A 20,296-nucleotide genomic window follows, 5' to 3' on the forward strand; every position below is an offset into this window, starting at 1 on the left:
AGAACACCATTGGGATATAGTAAATCTGCAAGCCCATATCAACATGACCCAGAACCTTAAAGCTATGTTTCAAACATCTAGTAGAATCCAGAATATGAAGAATTGAGAGCAAAGGGAGACAGTATTAGTACATATCCAGTATTAGTGTTATATAATAAATTGCTTGTTGAGGGTCTATCCAAAATATAGGAAATTAAACAATGAAATGAACAGTGGTGAATTATGAGAATTTTTCTTATTTTAGAACATGGCAAAAAGGAACTGGACATACAATTGCATGACCGTACAGCACAAACAAAAGTTTAACACATCTTTTATTGTATGGATAAGACATTTACCTGATGAAATGGGATACAGAGAAAATTCAGGAGGGTCTCAAATAGAAAGCTACTGCAAACCAGGCTTCCAGTTACACTTTCTCTATAAGGCAGAATAACATCAGAAATACAGGAGCTCCTTTCTAATTTGTGGTGTTTTATGTCTGAGGGAATGTCTATGTTCCTCCTATTGTATATCAGTCAACCATGTACTTTGGGGCTAAAGTGATTAGCCTTGAGATTCCCAAGTAGTTTTTTGGACCCCACCCTGCACACATTTTTGTCTATTTTACCTTATTCAACTTGTTAATAAATACATTCCTCATGTGCTGAATGCACTAAGAATAGGGGGTAGTAAGGAAAAAAAAAGAAGAGAAAAATGTGCAGAGCTGGGGTCTCCACAACTAGGACAGGGAACTGGTTAAGCCTCTCAGCCACACTAGGATCTAGGCACTTCTGTTAGAATTCCTCATCATGTCCATCAGTTTTCGGTTCGCTATTCGGGTCCTAACTGTCCATAGAGCATCTCATGGTTACTTTTAGAAAGCAGTAAAGTCCCGATGTCTCTGCTGGCCTGTACAGCTCTAACTAGCAGTCAGAGCTGGAGACAGTCGAAAGGTTCTTGGGCAGTCCAGTGGTTTTAGGATTTGCTCTTCTTTCCTGTGTGGCGGAAACTCTTCAGTGGGTTCTTTCCCCTGACATTCTTCTGCAAGAATGAGGAAAGAACATAGATGCTTTAGTCTAATTACCACTAGAAAACTGTTTAATTACAACATAAATATACACACTTAGAAGTGGCTGTGTATTTCTTTTCTCAAAGTCCAGTAAGAACCTATGAACCAAAAAGCCATTTTCACATGATTGTGCCTCATATTATCATATGTATGTATCTACCTATCTATCAAAACATCTGTTGTTAAATTAAATAAACACAAAAACTTCAAGACTGGGATGAAGCTTTTGGTTAAAGTGTTGTCTTCGTGTTTGTTTTGTGTGTTATGTAATTTTTATATAAAGTTATATGAATTAGATCATTTTAACAAGATATATAAATGGTATGCCACAATACACTCCCACTTGTTTTGGACACTCAAAGTTTATGATGGCATAGCATTTCTATTGCACTGTCTCGCTGCCTAAAAATGGGGGGGGGCTAATATTGTAAATGTAATAAATAACTATAAAAAAAATAATAATATTACAAAAAGGGGGTTAAAGCTTTTTAGTATTTAAAACAAACAACTCTGTGTTCATGAAACTCAACCTGTTATGGCACAGCATGTCAACAGTGGTACCCAGCCTGGATATTAAAAAGACCAACAGGTGAACTTGTTGATTAGGCCTGACCTGGGTTCTAGTCTCAAGAAGCTGCACACACACACCGTGTGCTAATATCAGTGGTTATGAGCCATCGCTGCGTTAGCCTAAACAAGCTCATTTTTGCCTTTCTGAATGCAATGCACAAATAATAACGGCAACGGTTCTGAGCGTTTCAACAAAACTCGCTCACCTTGAATTTTGTTTAGTTGTTATGGCACTGCTTTTTGTGACATCACAAAATCAATGGATTAAATAAGATGCTATATTGAACGTATAACGCTTGAAATATTTTCAATATATGCTTATACAACATTTAATTGAGAGTTTAATGTAAATATATGTAAAAGTATTAAAAAAGTTTGACACTTTTTTCTTGTGGATTTCTCTCACCTTAAAGGGCGTCCTCACAACTCCCTTTGGGTTGAACTTTGCCTTCTTCTTATTCTTTCGCCGTAACAGAGGATTGACCAGGTTCTTCATTGTGGAAGGAACTGAAGCAGAATTGGAAAAAGGCAATTTAATTTTCTGTTTAGGCTGTGATTCAATTACATTGACCCTGGCATGTAAAAAGCTCACATCTCCTAAATGAGAACTTTTCCAGAGAAATTGAATTTAGGTTCATATAGCTTGAAATTTTGATACAATATAAGAAACAACTGCCAGATTCACATCCTGTCAAAATGAAGTAATAAAGAATAGAAAACTACTGCAAACCAGTTAGCTTGGTTATTTGTACACAGCTAACTGGCTTCCAGTTACACTTTCTCTATAAGGCAGAATAACATCAGAAATTTAGGAGCTCCTTTATAATTGGTGGTGTTTTATGTCTGAGGGAATGTTCCTCCTATGGTATATCAGTCAACCATGTAATTTGGGGCTAAGGTGATTAGCCTTGAGATTCCCAATGACAGTTTTTTGGACCCCACCCTGCACACATTTTTGTGGTTTTGTTTGTCTATCCTACCATATTCAACTTGTTAATAAATACATTCATACCTCAGGTACCTCACACAATACCTCATGTGCTGAATGCACTAAGAATAGGGGGTAGTAAATAAAAATAAAAAAAAACAAAAAGTGCAGAGCTGGGGTCTCCACAACTAGGACAGGGAACTGGTTTAGCCTCTCAGCCAAACTAGGATCTAGGCACTTCTGTTCATTTAGCTTCTTTCATCTTGAAATTGACACAATATAAGAAACAACTGAGATTCACATCCTGTCAAAAAGTAAAATAAATAAATAAAATAAAATAAACTGTAAAATGGAGTTTTAATGTTTTTGCATTACAGCAACAATATACGAATAAATGCCAGAGAAAGTCTCTTACTCAGGTAATCGGGTACATTTCGCAGGTGGGGTTTGACGTGGGCAGGATGGAGCTCTTTGTCGTGACGTAGCAGCTGCAGATCTCTGGGGTTGTCTTCGAAGTACATCTGGAACAGATCAACAGCTCACTCAAGTTGTTGAACAGACTTGAGTTTTTAAAATGAAGTGGATTGAATACAGCGTACACTAACCTTAAGTTTCTGCGAGTTGAGCAGCTCCTGCTTTATCTCTTTTAATCTGGCCTCCTTTATGGCTTGCCTGGTGACCGACCGCATGGCATCCTACAGGAGATTAAAAGCAGTTACCACTCAAATATTAGAAAACGCTTATCGCTATTCCAGAACATGTTGTAAATGAAGAGACAAAATTAGGTATACTCTGGTCCAAATTGGGTAGGCGTGACACTAAATGTGTACAATAACACCATCAGACAATGCACCATCAAAACAATGCAAGCCCACAAAAGAGTGACGGTGGATATCCTACCTGACATCGGTATTTTAACCCCTCGATTTCCTCCATTTTGAATCCATATGGCTTCAGTGTGCAGTCTGCATTATCTGAACATGAACAGAGAATAAACCTTCAGTCTTCTAAACATGACTATTTTGAGACCAATTTGCTTTCCTCTTTACAATCATTAAAGGTGCCCTTGCAAATAATGGTTGTTATAATGAATGTTATTTGATTAATAAATCAAAATTTAAACCTAATTCCAGAAATTATGATGTTATTTTCTATAATTTATCCATGTATGTAACCATGATCTAATGGCTGCTATTATTGGAAATGTCATCACCAAAACTTCATTAAAGGGTTAGCTTAGTTAAGCTGAGGATTTCGGACGTGGTCAGTAGATTGATCTGAGAAAGTTTATGGTTTATGTTAAAGATTATGTTTTCAGATTTTCCCAATGAAACCTCAGGCTTAAAGATGCTGTTTTCAGCTATGCAACACACTTTTGTACTGTTTTATAAATAAAAGCATTTAGGGCCTGTTTACACCTGGCAATAACACATGTTTTGGTGATTAGAAATCAGATTTCACTTGTCTGCAAGAAAAAAAAAAAAAAAGTGTTGTAAAACACCTTTATAATCAGATTAAAATCGGATCACTCAAACCACATTCAGAGGAGATCAGAGACTGATTTCGTCCAGATTTAATACAAGTGTAAACTGAATGGGTGCTCTGTGGTCGGATTCAGTCAAGCAAGTGAAAAATACATCCATCAACTAAATAAATATTAATACGAGTAATAATTACTGTGGATCTTAGATTCGTTCACTCCTCCCTACCCTCTCTAGTGCATGCTCGCACTTGTGCTTACTGGTAGAGGAGCATTAGTACAGTGTTTGGTCCCTTGCGGTTTAAATACTTTCCCTTCACAATTTCTGATCGAGCCGTTATGGAAATAGGAGAACCACCACTGTGTTGTAGAACCACCACCATTACTCTAAACTGCTCACAGTCTCACAGAGCAGGACGATTATGAAAAGAAACTGTTGTTTACAGTAAGTTAAATAGAAATGATGTGCTGCTATGCTTTTTATGCTGAAAATTAAAATGGTCATACTGAGGACGTCTTTTTATGACATGTAAACAGAATCCGGTCAAAGTAGATCCAGATACTACCTGGATACAAAACGTATAGAAATGCCAGGTGTAAACAGGCCGATAGTGTCAGACACCACTGGTTTAAGGAAAGTGCTCAATGTTCAGGGCATGCAGTTTGCTGAAGTATCCATAGTTCCACTACTTGTTAGCAGCATTAGCCTCATCAAGGTTCAACACTAATAAAGTCGAGTACATTTGAAGTAGAGTTATTATTGGAAGTAATGCAGAATATCTAACATTCACGTAAGTTACCTCCAGAAAGAGCATTTTCAACCTCCTCCAGCATGGGGAGCTCAGCGTGGGAGACAAATGATAGAGCAGTGCCACGGTTGTCTGCTCGAGCAGTCCTGCCAAGATATGAGCAATGATTACCCACTTTAATAACATATATGCTGTTTGGATGTGAAAGAGGGAGTTATAGAAGCGCATGTTTACCTGCCAACTCTGTGGATATAACATTCAACAGAGGTGGGAAAATCAAAATTGATGACATTCGCAACGTTCTGGAAGTCAACACCTCTGGACACGCCATATTCTTTATCTTTGCCCCTGAAAGAAATAGCAGCAATCGAAGGGTTAGACCTGAATAAATATTTCAACTACATTTATTATATTAATTAACGTTTGATGTTTGGTCAAACCGTACGTTCTGCTCTTCGCAGAATTCTTCTTCTTTTTCTTTCCTTTGACCTCCTTTGTGCTCTGAGAGGCAGATGTTGATGGGTTATCAAGCCCTTGCTCATCTGTGGCTATAATGAAGTCATAGAATCCTTGGTTGAACTGTGATATGATATGACACCTAGAAGATAAACAAAACAGCCAAATGATATACAAAATTAATCCATTAAATACAAAAGCTCTTATATTTGAATAAGCACAGCATTAATTCATAATGTTGACCCTAATAACACACAGGGTTGTGATGGATCTCCAGCCTATGGTTTATATACAGTCCACAGCATTCACAGTTAGTATGATGTGTTTTAGATATCGTTTACTGAAATAATGCTCCTTTTTGGATGCTGACTGAATATCAGAATCTCTGAAGAGAGAAAAAAATGAGACCCCTTTTTTCACTTCACTCAAATTTTAATCTGTGTATGGCAACTATTTTATTCCAGATATTTCATCAAACAGCTGAGTTAACTGAATTTGCAGACTATGAATGGCATAAAGTCACCCAAAAGCAATGTGAAAGACTAGAGAAGAGTATGCCAAGACATGAAAGCTGTGATTGGCTGTCGAGGTTATTTCACCATAGTGATTTTTGAATACCAAAAAAATCAGGCTCAAATATTAGTAGTGTGTTTAAATTTGAATAATAACTTAACTATAATTATTATAATCATTTATTTGCATTATTTGAGCAGTTGTCATTTCAAATAAATGCTCTAAATAGCAATGTTTATATTTTAATTTAGGGGAAATGTTGTCCATGGTTTATAAAATACAACGTAATGTAGGATGGTCTCTTATTTTTTTCCCAGAGCAGAATGTATATATGCATATATACTAAATACATATTTTATATGTATACTTTGAGGCAAAAAGTCAACATTAAGTTGCTTTAAGGTAGCTCTGCAGTATGTTACCCTCCAGAAATCTCTACTGCCAAATCTTTAAGTACTTACCTAGAGTGAACAGGTAGTTCAGAGTTGAGCACACAAGCAGGAATGCTAAACTGCTCCAGGAAAAGCTTAAGTCTGTAGCAGCGGTCCAGGGTGCTGACGAAGATGAGAGTCTTGCCTCGCATCAGGCCTAGTTTGAGGAGTGTGTAAATGAGCAGAAACTTCTCCTCCTCCTCCTCATATTTCACACTGTACTGCTGCAGCTGGGAGCTCTCTGGCAGGTTTGAGCCTTCTAGCTTTAGCGTCACCTACACAGAACAGAATTGGAAAAAGCAGCAGGATTTGAAAATGCTAAATATAGTTTGCAATTTTCCCAAAATAGTTGATTGGCCAAAGTGTTTAATGATAAATAAATTGCCCTGCGTATCTCTGAGGTCTAAAAGACTTGCTTACGTAGGTACCGACACAGTATGACTAGGCTGTGTACTGGCAAGAACCTCCCGACACGATATGTTACAGGGGTTGCGATTCAATATTCTGCAATATATTGTGATTTTTATTTTCAGGAAAACTGTCAGTGTAAAAATAAACACACCATCATATTAATAAAATCTGAGTGAAAGAAAAGTTGACTGTTTTTCCAATAAGAACAATGAGTACAACACTGCTACCTAGTGGCCGAAGTTTAAACACAACACTAAATAAACCACTGTCTGCCGCCAATCTTTACATGTAAACTATTCATTAAAAATACATACTGTGTTGCAGAACACAATATTGCGATACTTGGATACTGATAATTCCTTACACTATGATCTGATTAGAAGACTAAATAAAATTAAAGATGATTGTTGGGGCATGCTGGAAGTTGAGCTTTCCACATTAAACACTCAAGACCCTTTCAACCAAAGATGGTCCTGAAACATGTTGTTTGTGTACTTACAGCATTGTGCAGAACCAACTCCTTCAAGGCCTGGACATCATCACTGAGAGTAGCAGACATGAGGAAAGCTTGGTAGATCTTGGGCAAGTGACTGTAAGGGAAGAATAAGTACATGTTCAGAGAGATCATAGGTTTCCCTCTTGCTCTGTGACTTGCCTATGCATTTTCTGACACTGTAGGACATACTGTAACCTATAAATACCACAACAATACAGATAAAAAAAACAGGCTTGAGGGTGATAGTTACTACCATTTTCTTGGCAAAGACCTGACCTGAAGCATAGCCTACATATTTGCTGTCATGACTTTAGGGAGGCAATTCCACAACCACCTTTGGTGTGTGTGATAGGGGTCACTGTCCCGTTGGAACACCAAACTGTGTCCAATTTTCAAAAATCTAGCTGATGGCCTGAGGCTACGCTAAGAAAATTCTGTTCCCCTCCTTCTTCATTATGTCATTCCCTTTGTGCAGTGTACCAAGCTTAACAGTTGGTACAGTTAATGAGACTGAATACTTCTGCTTTACTTCTTTGTGTGCAGTGAAATGGCACCATGACTGTTGATGAAGATGCATAAGCTTCAGTATTGTGTAAAGATCCAATGAAATACTCACCAGATGAGGTTCTTAAGGTCAGCCTCAAAACCAAAAGAGAAGAGGAGGTCAGCCTCATCAATGACCAGCATCTCCAGAGAAGAGTGCAGCACCAAATTCTGGGCAGAAATGTGGACTTGCACTCGAGATGGAGTGCCCACCACAATATCAGGCTTTTCCATTAGAATGGGCCTAAAGCGCGCGCACACACACACATATATATATATATTAAATTCACACAATTATCAAGTGTACATAAACATCAAGAATATCAGTTGAACTGTATTATTGAAGATGGACTTACTTCTGTGCGGACAATTCGGTTTTGCCCGAGATGTCTGCCACTCGAACATCTCTGGCGCAGTAAGCAGTGAGCTGACGAATCATTTTCTGGACTTGCTGCCCCAGTTCTTTGGTAGGAACCAGGACCAAAGCTCTGACCGCCTGCTCTCGCACAGTCTGATGCAAAAAATAAGAACAATAAGAGGTGCTGTCATTCACCAATTCCTCCGGCAACTTTAACATGACCTCTTTTAACAAGCTTGGGTAGCATCATCTGGAACGCAAGAGTGATGAATACAACAGCTTCCAAAAGTCAGGCTTTACCTGCTTAGAGGCGAGGATCTGCTGGATAACAGGCACAGCATAGGCAGCTGTTTTTCCTGAACCTGTTCGAGCTCTGGCCAGAAGATCCTTTCCTTCCAGAGCCAAGGGAATGGCTTTCTCTTGAATAAGGGTGGGATGGGCCCATCCAAGGTCTGCGATCGCCTGACAGGATTGACGAAACAAGAAGGCAGTGAAAAGTGGGGCTGTGTATAAAATCTGAGTTAGTGTTTATACAATCAGAACAGTGGGATCTGAAGACAGAGCACAACACTGCTATCTAGCGGTCTGGGTTTAAACACAACATGCTGTCTGAAGCACCAATCTTTACATGTAGACTGTTCATTAAACACTGACAGTGTATCAAAAGTGTGCCCAAAGGGAGGCTAATTTTAGTTAAGTTACTTTTCATTTATGTAAAGAGACACAGTACAGTGGACACCAACCCAGCGCCAGAAGATCTAAGAAGCTTTTTAGTCTGGCTTTCACCCTTGGTGTGATTCGTTTGGGCAGGTGGGAATACAGCAATCATGCTGTATTCAGACCAAGACCCTTGAGAAGAGGCCTGGTCCCATAGCCAGGTATATTGCCCAGATAGTTACTACAGCTGTGAGCAAACGCCATCTCTGCCGTCGCTCTATGTTAAATTGCATAGAAATATGTACTATATCCAAAACACAGGACCTTCTTCATGCATTCACCTTCTGGCTCCCGTCTCCAACAGGTATAAGTAGAAAGCACTTTTCCCTGTGTGAAAACAAACCAAACCAAAGGGAAAGCGCTATAGGTTTACAAATTCTTGAACCTGATTTGGACCCGAGCAAACCGACTACAGGTGTGAAACCTATAGGTTCCAGTTTTCAGATTTTTTTATTATTATTATTATTATTATTATATTATTATTATTAGTGATTTGAGACATTTTTTGGCATTTGGTTGATGCTTTTATCAATGCTCAATATACCAGTCAGTTTTGGACATAGGCAGTCTTTAAAACTGAATACTGCTATGAAATTAATCATATGAAATTTCTTGCCACTAATATTTTACTTTATAATGATCATTATTGTTTGGGGTAAGTATAACATTCATATATGCAAATAGAAAAACGCAGACCTTTAATAACAATAACAACAACCTTTTAAAGCATGTTGTGACTACCTTATAATACTGCAGCCCAAACGTCGTCTGCGTTGTGCGCTCAACGTTTAAACGTAGCACTAAATTCCTCAGAATTGAAGTTGTGACAACGTTATCTGAACGTTCTAGAAGGTTGAGACAATGTAGTGACGAGGTGAACCGGCGAGGAGCTCCTGTGTAGGAGATGTACTACATCTAATCTCGCCTAACATAGGGAAACTTCGAGTGATCCTAACACCATGTGGTAACGTTACTCTATAACAACGTAAACAGCACCACGTTGTTAAGAAAAACGCTGTACGAAAATTAACAACGATAGTTATTCCTCTCTTGGGCTTACATGTTCTGTCCATGCCACTTCCTTGTCCTTGTTTACCTTTTGCTGTATTCGCTAGCTAGCTACATTGATTACTCGCACTGTAAACGTGTTCACACACCACAAGCACTGGACGTCTCTGCTGCTAGCCAGCTAACCAGCCTACTGCGGCCATCAGGATAGCCTAGTGAACGGCGTCACGATAACACACTAGCTAACTCTATATATCCGCATGCGATTTCAATAAGACACAAAGTCCACTCCACTGGCAGTTCGGCATTTCAACAATGACAGGTAAATCGCTAGTTAGTTAGCTAGCTAGATACCTTTAAAAGGCGATCGTCCAAGCCCATCTCGTGGAACTGAAGCCTGTCGGCTGCCATCTTCTTCTTCTTCTTCTTCTGCCCACGTGGGTCTGCGAGGCATGAGGAGAAACGGAGAAATGAGGCTCGAGGCTCGGGGGAGAAACAAACAGCGACACCGTCTGGCGGAGTCTCTCCTTAAGATTGAGTTTAACCATTAAAGTAGTTGAGCCTACTGTCAGTAAGCCTCACTGCACTCCTGTGACTTGAAATATATAAAATATTTCAAATATTTCGACGCACCGCTGTTATCTTTTTATGATAAGGAGATCCAAAGCCGCGGTGTCGGTCCGGCGAGGCTGTCGAGCTCCAGCGCCCGCTCCAGCGCCCGCTCCAGCGCCCGCTCCAGCGCAGCTACGCTCCGGCCGCGCGGTGGCAGCACCCCGTCCCCGCGAAGGCAGCCCGCCGCAGTACCACCCCAGCAGCAGACGACGAAGACGACAAAACGCTAGACACAAACCTGAGGTGAGTTGGCGTTGGAAAACCTCAAATTTCGGGGGAAACTGACTGACTAACGTTTCGGGAGAAAGAACACAACAGTAACGGCTGGTGAATGTGGTGCTTGGCGGGTTGGGAGCAGAAACAATGTGCTAACACCGCAGTACAGTTAACTCTGTAGGCTAAGCTACCTGAACCAGCTAGCTAGCGTAGCCGTTGTGGTCCTCAGCAGGACTGCAGGATTTAGATGGCTAGTAGACTAAAAACGTATCAAATGTACAGATCTTATCAGATAGGTCTGCGGAAAGGGTTGTCACGATGCCCCAATCGTGTCCTCGGTTGCGATATCAAGCCTAGGATCGTAGCTAGTGCTCGATACCAAACCCTTAGCTACTATCATTGTCTGACCAGCGTGTGTTTATTGCAGTGGACACAGCATTTTTAGAGCTTCTCTACGCATGTTTTTCTTTGCCCAGTCTGTTCTCATTCCTACAGATTTCTGCAGATATTATATTAATAATGCAATAGCGACCTCCAATCATGTCCTGCTTTTTATCAGTGTAACGTTAACTTGGCTAACAAAGCTGTCCTTCATGTTTAATACTCAATTTCTTAGCTTTTTCTCACTTACAATGAAATTGTTTTTGTTCCTATGCCTTTTATGGCTGATTTATGTAAATGAGCTCTGTTTTGATTGGTTGCCCTGTATTGTACCTCATTCTGCAAAATGCAGACTACAAAAATGCAGCCTGGCCTGAAACTCTCCTCCTGAAACTCCAACGTTATTGTGAGTAGGTGGGGTTGAACAGCTGCAGGCTGAATAGATATGGAGATGTACATGCAGATATGTAAATGTAGTTTTTTAGTCACAAATGTAGTTTTCTATTTTAATATATGGACAGGAACATGAACGCTAACTTCTAATGCTAGAAAACAAACAAATCTACACACATATATAGTGGTTAGAGCAGCAGGATACTGATGATGGACTTGTGGGTTTGGCCCTTCACCCTCTTTGCTCCCCGGGTGCCGCAGCAATGGCTGCCCACCTCTCCGGACACATATGCTCACTGATCACTAGTGTGTATGTTTGTGTTCGCTGCACAGATGGGTTAAAGGCGGAAGCCAAATTTCATCTGTGTCCAACACTAATAGTGAATGTGGTTGACTTGTAGTGTCTAATTCCTTTGGTTTGTGACAGCATTCTGAGTTTCATGGTGTTAAAAATAAATAAATAAATAAAGCTAATAATCAGAATGAGAATCCACTGTGCTAAATAAATTCATGTTTTTAAGATGAGGCAGCGGGTCTTCACCGGCGTTGTGACGCAGCTGCAGGACCATCATGGGATGGTAGACCAGGAGGTGCGCTTTCCCATAAGGTCTGTTTATTTTTTTTCTTACTCTCTCTATATGCTTTTAGGGAGTGCTATTGAAACTAGGACAAGGATTAGCAGTCTTAGTGCTAGTGACCCCACAGTATGCACATTTTTGTGCTAGGTCACACCTAATTATTCTGCTGATTAACACATGTCTTGTGGGCTGGGCACACTTGTTTGGGGAGGAGAAACACAAAAACATGCAGAGCATGGGGTCCCCAGGACTGAGATTGGGAATCCCTGATTTGGAGCATTTTGTAAGACTACAGTGGACTATTTGTGTAAGAGTGCAGTATGACATGGTTTGGTGCTCACAGCCCAATATTCTGCTCCAGTGTCGTTGTAGGGAGGGTGCCCTTGGTGGGTGAGAAGGTGCTGGTGAAGGCAGTTCAGGATCCATTGCAACCTGTAAACTGGACTGCACAAAGAGTGCAGGCTCTAAATGGGCAGGTAGGCTGCAAATTAATACTCAGTTTGGACTATGCTGCTGTATAACCTTTTTTGCAACAATTTTACGGTTAATTCTTATTCTTTTTTTCTTTTTCAAGCCATTCAAGTCTCCTCCTCCACTGTTACCATCAATGTCAGCAAACATGAAACCAGGCATTTTGGGAAACAAACCTCAACCCCTGCTGAAATCTCCCAAAATCCCACCCCTTATTCCTACTATGCAACCAAATCCAGGTAAATGATTATTACTGAGACTGTTTGCATGTAACTCTAATCTTACTGCACCGTATGTATCCTGATTTTCTTCCTTGCTGAAATGTCTTAGGCGGTATGCACCAGATGCCCCATCATCAACAAATGCCGTGGGCAGGACCGTTTGATGGCTGGGGCGGGAACAGGAAGAGGCATAGCGAGCCTGTAGGAGGACGAAGAGGTGGACGCTGGTGAGTCACCAAGTTATAACATTTCTCCCTTTTTAAAAATCCATTCTTTGTATCTGAGGATCTTTCCACTATGTCAGAACAGTGCCGTAGGCTGGTTTCCATATGTTTGAAAAGTGTTTTCCATATTTGTAATGATTTCATCTTTGAAGGCTGAACCGAAAGGACTAATTTCCTGTTAGTACCACTGATGCAGTCAACCAGCGGGGTTGCTGCTTTAGTTTTTCTGTAGAACATAAACTGCTAGGCTAATGTTGCTAACAAACACTGGATTTAGACCGCCACCAATCTCATCTCTGTAAACACACACCCAGAGAGGGGTCTCTGTCTGCTCAAAGTGCATTCAGATCTTCTCCTGTTTCACATCAATAACCCTATGTGGTTACAACAGAGGTTTGTGGGCACCCTTTCTAATGAAGGTATTCAGCTACTTTGTTGCACTTCTAGCTGATGCAAATATGCAAGTGCATGCGTGCATACACACACACACACACAGCTTGTCTAGTTCCTGTAGAGAAGTAGTACTTATAGATTGGGACTCTCTGGAGCAGATAAAAGTGAACCTGTTGGCACCATGCCTCATGCCAGGCGTAAGCTAAAAGGGCATGAAGCCCGCCAAGCATTAAGTTGTGGAACGGTGTTCTCTGGAATGACGGTGCTCCATCCAGTACTGTTGGGATGAGTTTGGGATTAGGTGACCTCACTAACGCTCTTGTCAATAAATGCAATCAAATACACACAACAATGCTCCCAAATCTAGGAGGAAACCTTCCCTGGACAGTAGAGACAGTAACTCCAATTAAAGAAAGATGCAATTGTTTATCCAAAAACAATCAAATAGATTTGAAGACCAGTATTTGAACATGCTCAATGTAAACTGGGTACTGTTGCTGTAAGTGAACTGTATGTGTAGATGTGTCCGATGCTAGTCTTGACATGCTAAAACACTGCACACTTTAGCATTTCTCCAGTACAAAAGCACTGCTAGGAATAAATGATCACCAGCAATCACATAACTTAAAAATGTTATTTGCCTGTTACCCTTTTCTGCTGTAACATCATTTGTTTCTATTAATTTACTGGCATTAATGCAAACCAGTGTTTATGTGAAATCTGATGAAATGAAACATTTGTATGACATTGTATGCTATCTTCTGTACCATAAGAAATGACAAAACCATCATTCAAATCATCTATGTTATCCCTAGAAGCTGCTCTCATTCGTTTGAGTCTTTGTTTTGCTGACCACTTAGATCTACTCCAAGTATTCCTTGATTGAAATTGGCCTCAATGTGGTCAATCTTTGCCTTTGCCTTACCTTTGTTCCTTGGCTCAGGGAGGAAGGTGGAAGTTCTTGGGGAGGCGACAGCGCACACCAAAAGAGGCGACGATGGAGAGCTACACCTGAAGAAGAAGCACCAAAGAAGAGTAGCTCAACTGCCAGCCAGAGCATCCCTCTTTTCTCATTTTTTCCACGAGACAGGTTGGTTTACAGGAAAGCAACTTAATGCTGGTTTAAGAGACAAGCCTTATAGTTTACCATAGATTAAGAGTGTCCTGTTTACACGACAGCTTCATGCTTGCAGCAGTACTTTCAATATTTGTAGATTCACCCCTGTATTTCCTCACTTTCAGCCAGGCCTTGGACAGTCTTGAACTGCAGCGCCGCTACCCACACCTTCACGCTCCATCCTCCCTATTTCATGTGCAGCTCTGCTGGCTGGAGAGTTTCCCTCCCAGCCAGCCACTGCCCCTTGCTGGGCCTTCCTTCTTCCATGTGGAAGCCACCCAGCCTGAGGCGAAAATGGACACTTCTGAGTCCATAGACGCAGACCCAACTGACAGCACCTTCTCGGTTAAGGTACTTAACATTATTGTAGCATGTTTACTTTAAAATCGAAGCTTAAATTTGGTTGATGCTCTGCCGACATGGTGATAGTTGGATTAGTGCCTCTGTCATTGTTACTCTGGGTTCTCTCTTGGCACTATGTAACTTGAAGTGAAGTGGGCAGGCACCACTTGTTAGTCGTATGTGAAGTCCTGCAATATTATCATGTCGCATGAGTCCTCATGCTTTTTCAACAGCTTGTAAAAGTGCGACCAGGCTGTTGTGGAGTAAAAGTGAATTACAATCCCTACATGTAGGGGGAGGCCAGACCCCTGTAATTTTCAAATCGATACTCAGATAAAATAATCCTATCCCGTTGTCTGTGCAGGTGATGATGCTGTCTGTGCCTGGTATTGAGGAATTCTATTCTCAATGCTGCAGCTGTTTAGAAGAAGGCCAGGCGCATGGGGATGCAGTGCACCCCATAACACTTTTTAAGGTTAGTACTTTTTGTTTTCAGGTCTCACTTTATTGATTTTAAACAGTCAGTCATGGAGTTGTTTGTACCCAGTGTCTTTTAGCGCCCCTCTCTGATAGCCTGTATTGTGTAAATGTTAGCATGTTCGAGGTTGCTGCACACATGCCCAACAACTATTCAACAACACCAGCACACAGTCCACGTTCAATCCACCATGATTTTGTCAGTGATAATAAAATTGTTTGTGCTTTGCAGTTTCTGTTACTGGAGAAAGCAGGGGAGCTGCAGCTGCCTGGAGGTCTGTGGTCTCCCAAAGTGGACGGATCCAATCCGTCCAAGGACAGCAGCACTCTGATTCGTACTGCGGTTCGCTGTGTGAAGGAACAGACTGCTCTTGACCTTACAGCTTGTACACAGTGGTTAGTCCTTTTTGATCATGCCTTTTCATGATAATCTACAAGGTCCAACATAACCCTGACAGATGTGTCTTCAAATAGCAACATTTATGTAGTGTTTTACCTCAAAATAACAGCTTCAAAACCATGCTCATGCTCCACTGATTGTAATAGGGAGATTACCGCCTCTGTTGTGGTTACTCTGGACTCAGCATGCTGCTGATTGCACCATGTAACTTTGGTGCAGCAAGCAGGACAAAGTTTGCAGGACAAAGTGTCAAGCTGTGTAATCTGAGTCATAGTTTTGTAAAATCCTGTAATATTACTCTACTGCCTCAGTCCACATTGACTGTTCTGTATCTCACAGAAATGCATGTGTAAAGCCTGCATAAAAATATAAAGAAGCATTTTTATGAAATGTGTTTAAAAATAGGTTATATTACTCATATTTCACTAGTCATGCAGTCAGAATGTCCTTTGTTGTGTTTTGGCAGACAACTGTACTATGTATACGGTCATTTTTCATCCTTAGGCACAAAATAGCCGAGCTGAGACTGCTAACTGGAGATAAAACGGAGACTGTTGTGATCTTGCTACCAGATGTGTGGAATTTAGTACCAACAGCAGAAGAGTGGGCCAAGTCACGAAATGAGCAGAAGGTCAGTGACACATGTCGGAGACACATGCTATGTACAATATTCGTTATTTGTTTTTTCCATTGCAGACAGTCTTCTTGTGGTTTTGCAGGATGATGAATCTCCTCTTCCCGATGTACCCTCTTTGGTGGTTCAGCCCGCTTCAGGCCTGACTCTGTCAGCAGTCTCTTTGTCATCTTTAGTGGACCGGACCAAGGACTCGTTTGAGGTTTGCACCGTTGATTCACAGACATGCAAATCATAAGCAAATTATTAAACAGCAGATGTGAAGCACAAAAAGGTGCATGTAATTTTTTTAATGCACAATTTTTATTTAAATGCACAATAACACAGTTTCTGCAGTAGAGGATGCTTCTGTAGCGGTTTACAAATAAAGCTAGTAGGTTTCTTTTTTTTTTAATTATTCATTAGGTTCATATGAGTAAATTGGTGGAAAATGGATATTATTGCTCAACATTTGTTAAACAAGCATGACAAGCCAATAGATTTGTTACAGTATGATTTAGTAAAGTCAAGTTACCATTATAACATTACATTATCATAACCTGTCTGTTTACTGTTAACAATTTAAAATTGTAAATTTGAAAGTCATGATAAATAAACAAACAGAAGTGCTCCAAAATGACTTGATGAGGGGTTCTTTTTTACATTGATTTCCACTGAAGTCCCTGGTTTTTGTTTCCTTCATGGTTACAAACCATAGGTCTTGGTGTGTAGTTGGTTTCGTCTCATTTCTAAGCCTGTATTCTTTTTTTTTTTTTTTCTCTCTCTCTCTCTCTTTGGCTCTTGGTGACAGGTGTGTCTCATGGCTGAGCTGTTCAGTGAAATGCTTCAGAGGGACTTTGGGCTTCAACTGTACCACTCTCTATGTAGCCTGCCTAATGGTCCAGATGCCCCCCATTCCAAAGCAGAGGACAACAGCACTACCTTGGTATGAAGCTCCCATGTGGAACAACACTACTTCTGAAACAAATATCAACATTAAATAGCGACACTAATTTAAGTGATATAGACAGAATGTACCATTTATTAGTACACCACCCAAATAATTTTGGATCTGTCCCTTTGCATGCAGTCTTATCCATAAACGGCTGCTGTGTCTGTGTTTTTTCATTCTAATCAAGCTGGAGCACACCTGCTTCTGCTTGTGTAATCTGTTGATCCCTGGGTTTTATGCAGTTAATAGTTTCATTAGTTACAAACTGAAAACCTGCAGCCACATTGTTTACACTGGTGCCCAATGGCATGCACTGTATGCAAACATTTAGTACAACTTAGTGTTGATTGCTGGTTTAAATAACTAACATACTCCCTCTCCCTTTTTTCCAAAAAGGAGGAGGAGTCAAAAACGACAGAAAAACAGGCAAAAAAGAAAGGAGCTAGTGATACCAAGAAAAAGAAAACAAAAGAAGTGGAGATGGAGGAGGAAGAGACTGAGATGAAGAATGAACAGGAACGGCAGACGGAGAGTCAGAAGGAGAGCAAGAACCAAGCAGTGGGAGAAGGAGAGGTGACCAGTGGTGCATCAAACAATCAGTCACTCAAGGACAATGTAAGGACAAATCAAACCATCTTGCAAAATACTTAGTCTGTACGTTTGAGCCTATTTATACTATGCAGTTTTTCTTTTGACATTACTAAAGGACAAATTCGACAGTAATGACAATGACTGACGACTTTCTTTTGTCTCTCTTTTATTTTTTATTTATTTATTTATTTATTTTAATAACAGGACCAACCGCTGGGCTATTGTGCAGAGCTACCCCGCAGAGTGCTCCTCTCTTGGGTGTTTTTTGACAGGCAGCTTACAGGCCACTTAAGAGAACAGGACTTGCAGAACATCCTTCTGTCCCTTGGGCTCTACCTCACCACTGCCCAGGTTTTGTTTGCTTTAAAACGTTGGATTTTTGTGTCATTTTGAGAAAAAAATACTTTGTATTTGGTGCTACTTGTTACAAACCATTTTTTTTCTTAAAATGTCAGGCACAGGACCTGGTCAAGAAGACCTTAGTTGGTGGGCAGTGTCAGTACCGCAAACTGTGCTCTCGTTGGACAGACCCAGATGAGGTGCCATATGATCTCAGTGCTGAAGGTATAATGCATAAGCTCGCCCACACACAAGGATTTGTGTTAATTATGAGAATAGACCTGTTATATTGTCCTATATCTCCTTTTTGTACTCAGGAAATAGAGGTTTGCTACCTGGACTGCCAAGTAAGGAAAGAGGCTCCTCCCGTCGGTCGACCAACAGCACCAACTCTGATGTTGTCAACTACAAAGGAACTGTCCTTAACATTCCCAACCTGCTGCAGGCCCTCGAGAGCAGCAAGGCAGTGCAACAGGAGCTGGAGAAACGTCTTGCAAATCTGCAGGACACGCTTGGTATGGATTTTGTTTTCTCAGCACAGTCAAGTGGTGACAGAACACAAACATGCATAAAAGAGTATGCAGATTATTTAGGCTGTGACCGAAATGGATCACTATTTACATTTTAGGGCACTATTACTTTAATTGTTTTAATATTACTTTAATTGTAAAGTGGAATTGTAAATCTCCCACAATGCACTCATACTTTCTAGTGAACAGGATAGCTCACTGCAGGGGCTAAACACAGACCAAAATGCATTGCATTATGAATAGCTGCTGATCATTTGCACATGGGCCATGGTGCATCTGCTTGTATGTGTTTCAGAGGAGGCTGTGGCAAAGCATGAATCTGATCAAATAGAGCAGCTGAAGAGCAGGTTGGAGAAAGCTGAGGTGCTCAACAAGGCCTACGAGAAGAGTCTAAAAGAGAATGCGGGCCACATGCTAGACGTCATGGAGAAGATGCAGAAAATGGTAGACCAGGTAAAGCCCAAAGAGGATTTTTTTTTTTTTCATTGTTTAGTTTTTGATTGTAAATAGGTTTTTTATGTCAAGTCTTTTACACTAATTTTGTTCCACTTTCTTACAGACGACAATCCTTACAAGGACAAAGGAGACTAAAGGAACCCAGGACTAGCAATCTGCATAGAGCAGCAACCTTTTAAATTTATAAATGATTTTTGCCACCGTCTAAAAACTCCTTTAGGCATGGAGTTTTAATGGAATCGTACAGTTTTTAATGGTTGGTTTGTTTTTGTTTTCTTTTTCAAAATGTTTGAATTGTCAGCCTTATTCTAAATAATATGACAAAGTCTGAAAAAATAATGTAGGTTTTTCTTTGTTTGATTAGTTTATCATAGAACTCGTACAGATGCATTACCTGTACCCTCTGTGAAGACTGTGGAAGTTAATGTCAAATTTCTGTGGTTCCTTTGTATATGAAAATATATAATTTATCTTTTCCTTTTTTATTCATAAGAGGGAAGGTGGATATGATAATAAAATGTTGAGTTTGGATCTTGGATCTTTGTGGTGCCTTAAAGAAGACTTGGATGATGTTAAGGGTGTTTAGAGAAGTATGTTAGCCTGTATTTACAAAAACAGGATTTGGTTGACCATTGACCTTTACTGTTTGTTGGGGACAAGTGATTAACCTTGTAACTACATTTCTCAACCAGAGTTCTCAACCAAAATTTGACCACCAACCTTAGCTGATGAACTACAATCTGGGATGAGGAGGAAAACTCAATTTAGATTTCCTGCTGAATGGCCTGACCCTAAAGTTTAAGGGCGGCAAATAACAGCAGGATCATTTTAAGCATTTTCTCCAAGTATGAACTTACCCAATTCGTTGTTCAACGACAGGGAGATTGTGGTTGGCTGAATGTTTTTTTGGGGGGGGAGATAGATAGATAGATAGATAGATAGATAGATAGATAGATAAAGAGACACTAAATAGTGTTGTAAGTAGACTGCATTATGTTTATGTTAAGAAACTTAAATGAAAGATGTGTTTGGTTTTAAACTAATTTTTGTACACCTCTTTTACGTTGAAGGCTTTGTCAAAATAATTGTTTCCATATTCCTGCCATGCTCCAGAAACTATGTAATAAGGGTTATGGCGTTCAAATTGTATTGTATTTCTACCCACCCGTATTCTGACAAGCCCGCCCCCTCTTGTTAAGTTATAGTTGATATCTGTGATTGGCAGCTTGGGAGCATGGACTACCAGCCAATCCGAGCGCAGGAGACTGAATATTCCTAG

General features: G+C 40.3%; 2 protein-coding genes across 2 annotated transcripts; one reads left to right on the forward strand and one right to left on the reverse strand.

Moving 5' to 3' along the window:
* Window positions 1-297: 297 nt before the first annotated feature.
* ddx56 (DEAD (Asp-Glu-Ala-Asp) box helicase 56) lies at window positions 298-10,154 on the reverse strand. The gene is made up of 14 exons (XM_072658374.1): window positions 10,066-10,154; window positions 8,287-8,448; window positions 7,985-8,139; window positions 7,702-7,872; window positions 7,089-7,179; window positions 6,209-6,453; window positions 5,224-5,376; window positions 5,013-5,126; window positions 4,830-4,924; window positions 3,450-3,523; window positions 3,155-3,244; window positions 2,965-3,070; window positions 2,028-2,128; window positions 298-1,023 (listed from the first exon to the last, which is right to left on the reverse strand). The coding sequence occupies exons 1-14, from the start codon at window positions 10,120-10,122 to the stop codon at window positions 958-960; spliced, it is 1,680 nt and encodes a 559-aa protein (XP_072514475.1). The 5' UTR covers window positions 10,123-10,154; the 3' UTR covers window positions 298-957.
* A 369-nt stretch (window positions 10,155-10,523) lies between these two features.
* ccar2 (cell cycle and apoptosis regulator 2) lies at window positions 10,524-19,546 on the forward strand. Its single transcript, XM_072658694.1, has 18 exons — window positions 10,524-10,566; window positions 11,835-11,920; window positions 12,253-12,367; window positions 12,466-12,601; window positions 12,693-12,810; window positions 14,144-14,290; window positions 14,443-14,668; window positions 15,024-15,134; window positions 15,369-15,532; window positions 16,041-16,167; window positions 16,256-16,372; window positions 16,961-17,095; window positions 17,498-17,716; window positions 17,897-18,043; window positions 18,148-18,256; window positions 18,349-18,546; window positions 18,857-19,014; window positions 19,121-19,546. Exons 2-18 carry the CDS (start codon window positions 11,835-11,837, stop codon window positions 19,166-19,168), a joined length of 2,361 nt encoding a protein of 786 aa, XP_072514795.1. The 5' UTR covers window positions 10,524-10,566; the 3' UTR covers window positions 19,169-19,546.
* The last annotated feature ends 750 nt before the right edge of the window (window positions 19,547-20,296 follow it).

Source organism: Salminus brasiliensis, chromosome 16 (genome assembly GCF_030463535.1).
Source record: "Salminus brasiliensis chromosome 16, fSalBra1.hap2, whole genome shotgun sequence".
NCBI lineage: Eukaryota > Metazoa > Chordata > Actinopteri > Characiformes > Bryconidae > Salminus > Salminus brasiliensis.

What these genes read in the sequence shown, in the direction of transcription:
- ddx56 (XM_072658374.1), bottom strand. Translation starts at nt 10,122, where the DNA reads ATGGCAGCCGACAGGCTTCAGTTCCACGAGATGGGCTTGGACGATCGC. An exon ending in AGTTGGTTCTGCACAATGCT is followed by an intron (nt 6,454 to 7,088) that starts GTAAGTACACAA and finishes TGTTCTGTGTAG; the next exon opens with GTGACGCTAAAGCTAGAAGG. An exon ending in GAACTACCTGTTCACTCTAG is followed by an intron (nt 5,377 to 6,208) that starts GTAAGTACTTAA and finishes TTTATCTTCTAG; the next exon opens with GTGTCATATCATATCACAGT.
- ccar2 (XM_072658694.1), top strand. Translation starts at nt 11,835, where the DNA reads ATGAGGCAGCGGGTCTTCACCGGCGTTGTGACGCAGCTGCAGGACCAT. An exon ending in TCTACCTCACCACTGCCCAG is followed by an intron (nt 18,044 to 18,147) that starts GTTTTGTTTGCT and finishes TTAAAATGTCAG; the next exon opens with GCACAGGACCTGGTCAAGAA. An exon ending in TGCAGAAAATGGTAGACCAG is followed by an intron (nt 19,015 to 19,120) that starts GTAAAGCCCAAA and finishes ACTTTCTTACAG; the next exon opens with ACGACAATCCTTACAAGGAC.